The sequence below is a fragment of the Tripterygium wilfordii genome, chromosome 13 (assembly GCF_013401445.1).
Source record: "Tripterygium wilfordii isolate XIE 37 chromosome 13, ASM1340144v1, whole genome shotgun sequence".
Lineage (NCBI taxonomy): Eukaryota > Viridiplantae > Streptophyta > Magnoliopsida > Celastrales > Celastraceae > Tripterygium > Tripterygium wilfordii.
This window is the reverse complement of record NC_052244.1, coordinates 10,265,840-10,278,808: the sequence shown is the minus strand read 5'-3', so window position 1 is coordinate 10,278,808 and position 12,969 is coordinate 10,265,840. Positions and strand designations below refer to the sequence as shown.

At 36.6% G+C, this 12,969-nt stretch overlaps 1 protein-coding gene across 2 annotated transcripts; it reads left to right on the top strand.

The window, feature by feature from the left end:
• Positions 1 to 12,678, top strand: LOC120013805 (katanin p80 WD40 repeat-containing subunit B1 homolog KTN80.4-like). Of its 2 annotated transcripts, none has more exons than XM_038865740.1 (19): positions 1 to 402; positions 504 to 660; positions 899 to 1,029; positions 1,338 to 1,455; positions 1,609 to 1,835; positions 2,790 to 2,892; positions 4,782 to 4,852; positions 4,974 to 5,048; positions 5,160 to 5,303; positions 5,425 to 5,656; positions 5,829 to 6,344; positions 6,574 to 6,621; positions 6,703 to 6,824; positions 7,467 to 7,592; positions 8,825 to 8,899; positions 9,021 to 9,133; positions 11,680 to 11,796; positions 11,905 to 11,973; positions 12,078 to 12,678. In XM_038865740.1, the coding sequence occupies exons 2-19, from the start codon at positions 633 to 635 to the stop codon at positions 12,136 to 12,138; spliced, it is 2,376 nt and encodes a 791-aa protein (XP_038721668.1). In that variant the 5' UTR covers positions 1 to 402; positions 504 to 632; the 3' UTR covers positions 12,139 to 12,678. The 2 variants fall into 2 exon arrangements, with proteins under 2 accessions (XP_038721668.1, XP_038721667.1); XM_038865739.1 differs by having other exon boundaries at positions 2 to 402; positions 12,075 to 12,678.
• The last annotated feature ends 291 nt before the right edge of the window (positions 12,679 to 12,969 follow it).

Below are 12,969 nucleotides of genomic sequence, written 5' to 3'. Positions count from 1 at the left end.
AATTAGGTACTCTACCCTTTCCCTTTGTGAGAGAGCCCAAGTTACTTTCAAATTCACTACTTCCCTTCTATTTCTACAAGTAAAGTAAATTCCCACCTCTGCAAATTCATTTGAATCATCACCGCCATCACCATCGTCACCGTCAATAGATACATACACAAGCATGTCGTGACGTCCCTGTACCCATTATAATTAACACGCAACCAAAATCTACCCTCTCTCTTTCTGCCCGCTTCGGCAAACTCAGCTAACAACTCTCCCTGTATGCTTATACGATACTGCGACTGTATACTTTCTCTCTTTACTTCTTTTTTTATATTGTTGAGTTTGGACTTCGGAGAAGGAATGCTCGCGAGGGAGTAGTGGAAGAGACAGAGGAATTAGAGGAGCCACTCGCATTAGGTGCTCGCTGTTTGTACTCTACACTCATTTTCAAAAAAAATTTCTTAATTTTTAATTTTTTTTTTTCTGATCTGTTGTGGGGATTTGTGTAATTTTTGCAGTGGTTTTTGGTGTAATGCGGCGGCAAAGATCTAGACGATTGTCCGATTTGATTTGAATGTCTGCAGAACTTCGGCGTTCAACAGATTTGTTGCTGCTGTTAGGGTTGTTTCTGTTATTACATTTATGCCATGACTACCAAACGTGCTTATAAGCTACGTATCCTTCTCAGTTCTCAACTAATTAGGCCTCCTTCTTACTTGTTGGTTTTAATCTGGGATTTTATGGTCCTGAATAAAATGCTGTATGTTTGTTTTTCCTTTTTTTTTAAAAGTCGCTTGATCTGGATTGTATTGATCTCTTCTTTGTTCCCCCTTTATTTTTTTTTATTGTTTTTACTTGTATGGTACTGTGGGAATAACTTTGGAAGTTGGCCTTGACATTTATTTGATCCTAGAGGAATTTGTGGCTCACTCTGCCAGTGTAAATTGCCTCAAAATTGGAAGGAAGTCCTCCAGGGTACTGGTCACTGGAGGAGAAGATCACAAGGTCAATCTCTGGGCAATTGGCAAACCCAATGCCATTTTGGTGAGTTCTTTTACTTTCTCACTCTCCATCAAGTGCATTTATTAGCTAATACTTTTAAATGCTTCTCAGCTCTTGTAGTTTTCAGCTTTTTACTCACCTATGTTGCAGTCTACCCATTTACTTATATTCTCAATATCTTGTATTCTCTGATACTCTTATATATTTTTTTAGAGAGTTAAATGAGTAATTACTTAAGAATGTTCTTATATTAAACCAAAATTTCGTTATAGTAGCATTTTTCTGGGGTCAGTGACTGTAGACTTGACGTGTAGCTTCAGATGACCTAATCTCTAAGCCTTCACATGCAGAGTCTGTCGGGACATACAAGTGGAATTGATTCTGTGTGCTTTGATTCATCTGAAGTATTAGTAGCTGCTGGTGCTGCAAGTGGTACAGTCAAGCTTTGGGATCTAGAGGAGGCAAAGAGTATGCTTATCAACTCCTTGAAATATTCTTTGTGCTTGTTAAAGCAAAAGAATGAAGTAGTCAAACTTAATGACAAGTCTTCATTGTTTTCTATGTGATGCTTTAGAAGTTAATATGTTGACTTTTGATGTTGCTGTTTGAATTTGTGTGTAGTTGTTCGCACACTAACTGGACATAGATCCAATTGCATATCTGTTGATTTCCACCCATTTGGAGAGTTCTTTGCCTCTGGTTCGCTTGATACAAATCTTAAGATATGGGATATCAGAAAGAAGGGCTGCATCCACACTTACAAGGGTCACACACGAGGGGTCAATGCAATCAGATTCACCCCAGATGGTCGCTGGATTGTATCTGGTGGGGAAGACAATACTGTGAAGGTCAGCTTGTTTACTTTCTGTAAAATTTCAGACTTTTCAGTTTATATCTATTCAATATTGTATATGTGTGAATGTGTTTCTCCTGATAAGAAATGGAAGCATTTACTTGAAACTTGTCTAATGGAAACCCTCCTCTACCTATCTTTAGTTATAGGCAGCTTGATATGCACTGTTTGGAGCAACAAAACTTAAGGAAACAGATTAATCACCATTGGGGGTGAAAGGGTTACTGCCAATATAACCAAGAAAGTTTTATCTACGGGACATCAACTGAATGACATTGGATTAGAAAATTTCATCTACATTACAGTGGTATGGCTACTAAACTAAGTGCCTGAAGGCCCTGAACGACACATCCATCAATGCTTAGCATTTTAAAAAATGTTTCTCTCCACTGCTCAAATGCCTGCTTGTTCCTTTCCTTCTATATCCGGCAGCCAGATATGCATCCATAAAAATGCAGGAAAAAAGGGCAAGCATGCATTTCATGTTGAGTGTGAACATCTTGGGAACATTGAGGCCCACTTCCGGTATTATGGGCCTATATAAACGTCCTAGTGTCTGCTACATGTGGTGATTTGGATTGAAGGCCAACGCCTGTGTTTGGTCTCGTTTGTCCATGGTTGTATGGGCATTGCTTCGATGAAAATATTTTGCTGCTAATTCTAGTTATATTTTTTCCTCTTGTATGGGCAACAACTATGCCATGATGCATACAAACTCTACACCATGATGATGTTACATGAATACGGAGGAGTGTTCCAAATTTATCTTGCCTCACGTCCACAGTAATATACTGCCATTGGAGAGAGGCCTCATAATGTGAAGTGAGATGCTGCATGTGGTCTTGTGTCTGCTATGTCTTAGATTTACGTTGCATGATGTTGAGACAAATCTTATCACTTATGCTTCTGTGGTTGACGTTGCATACTTTTTGATAAACTCTGCAAATAGCTGTGGGACCTTACTGCTGGGAAGCTGCTACATGATTTCAAGTGTCATGAGGGCCAGATTGAATGCATAGATTTTCATCCCCATGAATTCCTTTTGGCAACAGGTTAGATTCAGTTTCTTAAAAAAGTTACTACTTCATTTAACATTAGTACATTACTTCTGTAAAATTATGCAAACTGAATGCATATTTGGGATGACACGAAACATGATATGCTTTGTGTAAAATGCACCATCTATGTATTTGTATACCCACCAAATACAGTATTTTATAAACGTAAATTTTTTATTGTTTATAAAAAGTATCTCATAGTGCCATAAACTTAATATGCTTTCGGATAATGATGGTCAATAAGGTTGTTTTGAGTGTAGCATGGTTGTCCTCAATTTTGATTAGCCTAATATCAACAATTGCTGAAATGTTTTTATGGATATATATCAGTAAAAAGTTGTTCATGGAAGTACCCCTTAGTGTCTTGTATTAACATGTAGCTTTTTTACTGATAAAAAGAAAGTTGTTCATGACAAAATCTTGGCTGTTAGTGCTTAGTACGTGATGACTAAAAGAAGTCTCTCATTATATATCATCCAGTCATACACTCAACATAGTTTCTATTTTCTAAAGACACAAACAGCAGCATAGTTTAGTGTTCCAGAAAAGGTCGTCTCAATGGAGCCAGCCTTCTCGATGGAGAAACTGGAGTATCCCCCATTTTTATTTTCAAAATCAGCAAATTCTTCAGTAATTGAGTTCTCTATGCAAAAGTGTTTTTGGGTCTCAAGGTGGCAAAAGGGATGTTAGGGGTAGGGGAATTAAAGCCCAAACAGCAGCCTGAACAGTGCCGGCCCAAGTATCAAACAACGTAACCAATTGAATTTTCAGACACCCCCCAAATAATTTTTATACAGTTGCTTATTCGGTTTTGTTTCCCTTACAAGAAGTTAAAGAGCTGGACAGTGCATGAGGTTCACTCTGCTTCCCTGTGTTGTAGGCTTTCGTATGCATTGCAAAGAGAGGATGTTTCCTTGGTCCTACTTTGTATAAACTGAATAATACCCATGTCCAAGTCTTTCTGTTTATTTTTTTCTGAATAGAAAATTTTTGTTGAGGCACCAAGCTGGTGCAACTGCAAACCAGAGATTACACGGTGGCTAAACTTATAGCCTCAAGAATATTGTTACAAAGGAAGGTACACCAAAGTTTATAGCAGCTAAACCTGCTATCTATGAAACTATCAAAACCAGACTCTACTGAGTTGAAAGTCCTACAATTCCTCTCCCTCCAGATCATCCAAACACTAGTCATAGGAAGCAGCTGAAAAAATCTTCTCTTATTGTTGGTGTTGCTGACATTGCTCCGAGCTACAGGGTTCCTTTTCCATAGTGGGGCATGAATGCATGGTTCCCATTTGATATATACCAGATTCAAGGCAACGGTCCATACTTTCCTAGACCAGGGTTAGTGCAGCAGTATGTGGTTGATAGATTTCTTGCTAAAATTACAGAGCTCACAACAAGAAACACAAATATCCAATCCATTTCTACCTTGGGACCCATTTCTGGTGGCCTGTAACTTTGCCATGGCTTTCTTCATTTTGATAAACCATTTAATCTGCCTAGGTGTAAACTCAAGTAATTGTTTATGATAAATAACATTTTTCTCTATTCCTAGAATAAAACTGACTCTTCTCCTCCCATCTTATATGGGGCTCAAATTAAGTTAGTCCATATTCTTTTTTTATACAGTTTTCAGGAAGAAATTGTGCAGTCCTGATTTTACACAGATGACATGAAATATGTGTGTTGGTTCTGATATCAGCATTACTGACTGATTCCTGGTCTACAATGGAAACCATACGATAATGAACCCTGTAGTTACACTGGGACAATGGCACATGCAGATTTATGCCTATAAGATCTGTGGATATAATGTTGTAAAATGTTTGCATGTTGCACGTTTCTTCATTTGCACTTTAATTTTTGAGTTGTGAACAGGTTCTGCTGACCGGACTGTTAAGTTTTGGGACCTTGAAACTTTTGAGCTAATTGGTTCATCTTCCCCTGAGGTATGCTGTTTCTTTCTTTGACTCTTTACGGAGATAATGTTGTAATTTGGCAAACAAATTTATTTGTGATTCTCAATCTGTTGAAGAAAGTCTTAGTTTGAGCTCCCTGTTTGTACTACAGACCTCTGGAGTGCGCTGCTTAACCTTTAATCCTGATGGGAGGAATCTTCTATGTGGCTTGCATGAACATCTAAAGGTTTATCTATTGCTTTATGTAATTGTGTAGCGATCTATGTTGATAGTCATGTCTTTTGGCTTGTGTTTATTTTTTCTTTCTTTTATAAAATTCATTGAGTAAATGCTGCAGGTTTTCTCATGGGAACCAGTTAGATGCCACGATGCTGTGGATGTTGGATGGTCTAAATTGTCAGATCTTAACGTTCATGAGGGCAAGCTTCTTGGCTGCTCATACAACCAAAGTTGTGTTGGCATTTGGGTTGTAGACATTTCGGTATATCACTCTTTCTTCCTTTCTTATGTTTTGCTTGCTTAATTGATTGTTATTTTATGCTCTTTGTGTTATATATGAGCTTTAAACTAATCTTTGACTAAAATTTTGGTTTCTTGCACAGCGTATAGAACCATATGCAGTTAATGACATGGATCGATTGGATGGTCTTTCCGAATCGAAGTCCAGTTCAAGTGGAAATCTTTCAATTTTAAATGAGAACACTACAAAGGGTAGTTTGGGAAGGTTGTCTACTTCAGAAAATTCAGACTCTTTGGTGAAGGAAACGAAATCTCTTGGAAGGTTGTCAGTTTCTCAGAATTCAGATCCTGTTAAGGAGTCAAAAATTTCTCCATGTATGTTTATTGTAGTCGTTTATTATGTTTTTTTTTGGCTTTAGGCTGCTTTTCCTTTTCTATCAGTTTCCCTTTTACTCTTTTGAATGGGGAACTGGTTTATACTGTTGTTTCCCTCAGTTCACATTGTGACCTGTTTTTTCTCATTGTTGTTTTTACATGCTGGTTGAAGCCACAGGAAGCATACCTGGTACACCTCAAAGGATCAATCCAAACACTGCTTCAAAGACAAATCTGGCTAGTTCAACGGCTGTCTCCAATGCTACAGCCCCAAAGAAGAATTCCACGAAAGCCCACTCAGCAGTTAATGTTCCAATTTTCAACAAGTCAGATGTTGTACCTGTGATCGTACCTAGAACTAATGCGAAATTTGAGCAGCCAGCTGAATCTAGAAAAGTAATTGGGCTTCCTGGTAGAACTATGCCCTTTTCTTTGCAGTCAAAGACAACTGGTTTTCGAAAGTTTGCAAATAGCAGAGATGAGATGGACCAGCCAACAATATCTGCTGCATCTGAAACCCCAGATCCTAAGGTATCTGATTCAAACAGTGCTGCAGACAAGAATACCTTTTCTACAGTTAAAACCTTGATTCATGGAGTAACAGAGGCATCAAGGAACATTAAAGATGATAAGTATATTAGTTCCGGCAAGCACGAAACAAGTTCAGAGCCGGATCAGGATGAAAGTTGTATGTATTTACATCCTTGAAAGCATTGTCCTACTCTTGATTACTTTCTGCCTTCTGCCTTCCTCTTCAACATTTAGCATATGAAAAAATTGTCCAATGTCTGCTTACTTTTGCCTATAAGCTTAAGTTGGATATTTTTTAGTTTTAGTAATTGTATTACCTCTACATGCTGTTCACCTGACTTTGGAGCTAGCTTTTAATGCTGATCAACCTCTTTTTTTTGTTTCAGATGATACAAACACTCATAGAGGGAACAGAAATGTGGAAAGCCAAAAAGGTAGTGTTGCTGTTCACGATTGGTGATTATTTTTTTTATAAACAATAATACCAAGCCTAACTTTCTTCTTATAATACATAGGAAGAACACGGTCAGTTGTCATAAACTTGCAGAGAAGGCGAAGATCACCCAACTATGAGGGACCCACATCTGGTGTCTCACCAGAGACAGTTTCTGAAGTTAACATGCTCCCTTCAAACATGGTGGGAACATCTTTTCAGTACTTTATTGTAACTTCTGTCTTTGTTGATTCTCCTAAAAAATGGGCATTATTATAGCCCTGGAGAGTGCATGACTGCATCTTATGGCTTCCTAAGTAATGTTAGGTGATATGATTGAAGAAAAAGGGTGCAAATTGAAATTTCTCTTTTGAGTTAGTCTCCTTTAGTGTGTTTTTATATTTAATGGACTTGTAATGCATCATTCCATTTTGCTTATACAAAGGGAGCTTTATCAACTGGAAAAGTGCACTACTGGGAATCCTATTTTGCTGTATGATAATATTCAACTTGTAAGATGAACAACATATTGCAAAATGAAGAAATGGAATTTTCCTTTCCCTTCTTCCTCACTGTATTTTCATGCTTTGAAAAACTTTTTTTTCAAGCCACATATTAGTTTCATATGACTTTTATGCTTATAAAAGAGTTGTAGTTACTTTTTGTGCCTGACTAATGTCATTGTTGGTGTCGAATCTATTTCTTACTTTACATGTTCTCTCACAAATATTTGATGTTGTGATTGATGCTTTCTAATGTGTTATCCTCTCCTTCAAAGTTTATCTTTCTCCTGAATGATGATACTAATGTTCACTTTACATTTACTAATTTGTGGCGTTTAAACAGAGAAGACACTCTCCATTTACCGAAAAAGAGGCAGCATCTGCTAGTGATGAGGATGCTATTGCAGATGTAATGGAAGAACATGAGCAATTTGTCAGCTCCATGCAGTCCCGATTAATCAAGTTACAGGTGATCCGGATTGAAAATAAAAATTTATCAAGAAATCTTTTGTAGAAGCCATTGTGTGTGTGTATTTGCGCTTGTTTATTTCATTATTTCTGCTTCTTATTCATGGTACAACTATTTTGTTATGGTGAGACCAAATGGGTATACATTCTTTGCTGTCAAATTACCGCTTATACCCTTAAATTATTAGAGCTCCAGTCGTGCGAGGAAAATCAAAGTGTTGTATGTGGGATTAGGGACACCTCTGTGATTATGATTGGGCTCGTGCATTGTGCGAGTCCCCTATATTATTACACTCAAACTTAGAGCATTATTGTGCCATTTCTGGGAATCAGTGATTGGTGCTTGCATTCAAAGGATGCTAGCTTTGACTAACATGATAGCACGTTTGAGTACCTGAACCTAATCCCATAGGAGAAGTAGTTGACAATCATTATGCAGCTATGTTGACTCATGAGAATACTATATCCATTGGAACAAATGGTAACTTTAGTTTTTGAGTAAATTTTACCATTGTTTTCTAGGTCGAGATTAGAGTTACACTCTCAAAACTGCTGATGTGTGATTTGCATCCAACACAATAACTTTTGTTGTATAGTGTTCTTGTTTTGTGGAGTCATGATTTTTCATTTTTTTGGATGCTTGCCAAAGGTTTTTAGTCATTTTGGCCTTTATTTCCTTTTATTTTTGGGTAATATGTAGATTCATTGTCATTAGGCCTTTATCCTGAGGAATTTGGTGTTGGTCACATGAGTCCAAAAGAGAAAATTAGATGGAATCTACTATGCGGATACTCCTTCGCCATTTGTCCTTATCTAAAGCTACACCCAAGTATATCTTAGGTTCAAAATATGACTTCCATCCAAGTGCTCTTTTGTAGTCCTCTCTTTTTAGCATCTCCTACTTGAATTTTCTTTACTCTTCATACTAGTGCGCCAATATATATATGTTGTACATGTCCAAACCATATTAGACGATCTTCTTGCACCAATACTTTGTTTTTTTTTTATTCTAATTATTGCATCTTGTGTAATTGGGATCAAATTTTTTTTAAGGTAATAGAGTGTGATCGGCATGTTTTATTCTTATTGTATCTGCGCTATATGTTTCATTTAAAGGAAATGGAGTTTTGCATCCCCACTCTAACATTATGACCATGAATTTCTTATTTTCTTAAACGGTATATACAACATTTACCATTGTGGAAGATGAAATGATTTCAATACTCTTTGTAGGTAGTCTATAGATATTGGGAAAGAAATGATATTAAGGGGGCCATTGCTGCAATGGAGAAGATGTCTGATTATTCTGTAAGTATAATTTATTAAGGCATGTACGCTTTTATGATGTTCTTTATGTTCTTTATTGATATTCTTTCTAGCACTAATATTTGATATCTTTCAATTCTTTTTTATTATCTATGAACCGCAGGTCCTTGCTGATGTAATAAGCATTTTAACTGAGAAAATTGATGTCGTCACATTGGATATTTGCGCCTGTCTTCTGCCACTTCTTACTACCCTTCTTGAAAGTAATGTGGATAGGTATGGAATGACTTAAGTATTATGTTTGGGGGAAAAGTCATGGACAACAAACATTTATGTTTCCATGTCATTGGAGTAGAAGAAAAAAAGTAAACTCTTGTGCACAAGACTCCCATAGTGGATGGGGTTGGGGACATCATGATGTATGCAGACTTTACTCCCACATAATATGCGGAGAGTCTGTTTCTAAGAATTGAACCTATTGCTCTCTAGGTTGAACCCTTTGCAACAATAACACTGCCCACATATTCTCTTGTTCCATTTCTTTGGAAGAAAACTGAAATTTTCTTGATTAGAAAATTATGCACTATTTTTGAAATAGCTGTTGGTTTCTAAATCTGTAGTTATACATTCAAAGGTAGAGTAGTTTCCCTGCAGTTATATTACGTCATCTAGGGGTATTAATGGTAATATGGGATGGAGCATAATCACTTTTTGATGGAAGTGGAGTGGCACCTATTATTTTTGAGGCATGGTTCCTGGAAAAATATAGTACGAATAAGTGATCAACCTATGCTAATAAAAAGTCTTAGGAGTTAGGACGGTATATATGAAGCTTAAGATGATATATGTGGAAGTGGTAACATTTTACCTTGATCATCATATCATCTTCACATTAAATAGGAATGGAGAATTTGAATAATAAAAAGATATGAGAAAGTTTGATTATCTTAAGTTTCCATTGACTTGTAAAAGGTAAACAACTCATGTGCCGTGCACAAGGCTTCTGGGCGGGGGTGGGACAGGCAGATGTAGGCAGACCTTATCCTCACACAATATGTGGAGAGGTTGTTTCCATTAATTAAACCCGTGACTTCTAAGTTGCTACAATTCTACCATTGGGCCACGTGTTCGGCTGTCAAAGAACAACTTTAGTGCATAAGTCTCCCTTAGTGGCCTGTTCGGGGATAGACTAGATTTATGATGAGTCTTGATAACACATTTAACAAGCTCGTAGTAAAAGATTTCTTTCTAAGGTTGAATGTTATTTTTCCTTTTTTTTTCCTTCATGTTCATTGTTTTTTAATCTTTGATATTGTTTGTCTCTTTGTTTATCTTTTTACAATATGTTCTTCATTTGAGGTTAGGTTAAGTTTATTAACTTTTTTAGTCGCATTTAGGTGGTTATGTTTCTTTTTGAAACTTGTTAGAATATATAAATGATGTGAAAAGTCCCAATCCTACAAGTTAACTTATTGGGTTGAATGACAAAGTAATTAATCTTAACATGGTATCGGAGCAGGAGGTCTTGGGTTCAAACCTTAACTTCTGCAATTTAACTCCCATTTGTTGTTGCCCCAAGTAAGGGCCTTTGTGTGAGACTAGCCCTCTAGTGTTGGGCCTTGTTTGTTGTGCACGTGTTAGGTCGTCGGAGTTATTCAGCCCATATGTGAGGGGGAGTGTTAGAATATATAAATTAGGTGAAAGCCCCACCCCAACAAGTTAACATATTGGGTTGAATGACAAGTAACTACTTAAAGGCTTAGAAGTTTTGTTCCTGATGGATTCGACGAGGAAATATAAAAGCAGCTCTTAACAATGTATTTTAGAAAAATTTACTCCTTCAGTCTCACATAAACTGCTTGTACTTTCCTGTTTTTTCTTTTTGAAAATACATGCCATATTGCCATGTTACCATTTTTCTTAGTGTTTATCCTATAATTTTGAATATTTCCTTTAAAATGAAAAATAAAGGTTCATCTTAACTCTTAAGTCATGCTTCTGTAACAATGCATGTGAGTTCTGCAATATGAATTAAGTTTTACGATTAGTTTTCCTTTATTGCCAATGTGAATTGAAATGTCTGGGGATTTCTGGAGGGAAGCCTTCTTGAAATTTAATTGATATCTTATGTACTTTCAATTGATTTTTGCATTGAATTTGTAAGTACTTGAGACATTATTAAGTTGTCATCGTCAATGCTTTTGTTCCAAACAGTTTGAGCATACTACATGGATCCATGAGAGAAATTATCTTTCACTGTTTGTTCCTATCAAGATTCAAGAACTATACTTCTTACCCATTAGTAAAGCCCATATCGTTGCTATATGTCACTTGCGCCAGTGGCTTCTTCTCTTGGAAGTTAAGCATCAAGAGATTTTTAAAATTTTGGATCCTCTACTTCCAACTTATTATTGTCAAAAATCATAGTTATTTGACTTAAATGCCCTGATACTTGTCCTTGATTGAAGATATGTCAAGTCTCAAATAACTCACTAGAATTGGCTAATCAGAGGATAGTTTTCTCTTTGGGTATCAGTGGTGTTTTCCTCACACGAGAAACTAGTTTCTGGAGAATTATCTATGGACTTGTAAGTTTCGACAGTGTTAGGTTACGAATTAATTCTGTCCAATCTTTTTTCGTTGGAAATTGTTTTGTTCAATAATGCATTAGGTTACTTCAGAATTCACGAACTTTCATCCTTGCTAAATGTGTTGATTAATCTTTTACTCCTCTACTGTATATTGATGATGTGTGGCATCTATTTTGTCCGTAATGTTCAAATCAACCAGTGCCTGAAATTTAAAGGCCTTGTAATTTATAGGCATTTGAGCATCTCTTTGGGCATATTGCTTAAGCTAGTAAGGATTTTTGGTTCGAGGATCTACTCAACAATATCAGCATCCACATCTGTTGGTGTGGACATTGAGGCAGAGCAAAGGTGTGTTTATTTTCATCTTATCTGTAATCTACAGGCAATCTGCATAGATATAATTGTATTCAATTGGCTGAGACGGCATCTGGATGCTCTTTTGTTTTTCTTGTACAGGTTTGAGCGGTGCAATCTATGTTTCTTAGAGCTTGAAAAGGTCAAACGCTGTCTACCCACTTTTACCAGGTGCACATTTTGATCAAGTTAGCTGGTTTGACAATTGTTAGTTTACAGCTCATTAAATATGTCAATTTACTTGTTTTTCTTTCACCCCCCTTTTCCTTTAGAAGAGGCGGGTCAATTGCGAAGTCTGCCCAGGAATTGAATCTAGTTCTTCAAGAAGTGTCCTGAAGAAAAGTAACAATTATCTTATTAATTTGTTTGGTGTTTTGAGTGAGGAGCAAGTTTGCGCATTTTAGTATATTGCGCTGCCCTTTCATGCGACATCCTGGGGTTTCAGCATTCTGGCTCTCCTTGTATATTCACACAAAGTGGAGGCATTAACGACTACTAGCATAACTGGAACACTGCAGAAGTTTGGTTCTTCTTGCTGGTGGTTGCTGCAATGGCTTTGACATCGTCCTTCTTTGCTCGAACTCAGCTGAGAGGATCTCTACTCATTCCATATTAATCGCTAACAGAAGTTGTAGTATATAACTTAACCTGTATCAAACTAATTATTTTTTAATGCATACACAATTTGTTAAATGATGGAGCCACCTACAATGGACGATTGTTCTGTTGAAAGTCTTGAAATAGGAGCTAGTTTGTTGTGATTGTTAGATGCTGCCTGGAATTGATACATTATCAACTTCTGAGGCATGAATACATTATTATTGTTAGGTTAGAAAATGCTTAACAAGTTGAAAGGGAGGTTCTATGATTGATTTAGTAGTAATCTTACTGGATGCTTGAGTTCTTCACCTTGAATTTGGATACCAATGACCTTAATCAACAGCCTGGTGTCTGAGTTGAAGTATAGATTTTTTTGCCCTAATTAAAAATCAAATTCATATTAAAAGAAACATTGAATATTTCGAATTTATATTCACGGTTAAGAATTGCTATGTACCTTTTTGAGTTTAATTTAATTTTTTTTGAGTTAAATAATGAAATAGAAAAATTTTGTATTTCACCCCATGTTCGCCAAGGTGGTCAACATGTTGAGCACGGAATAAGTAG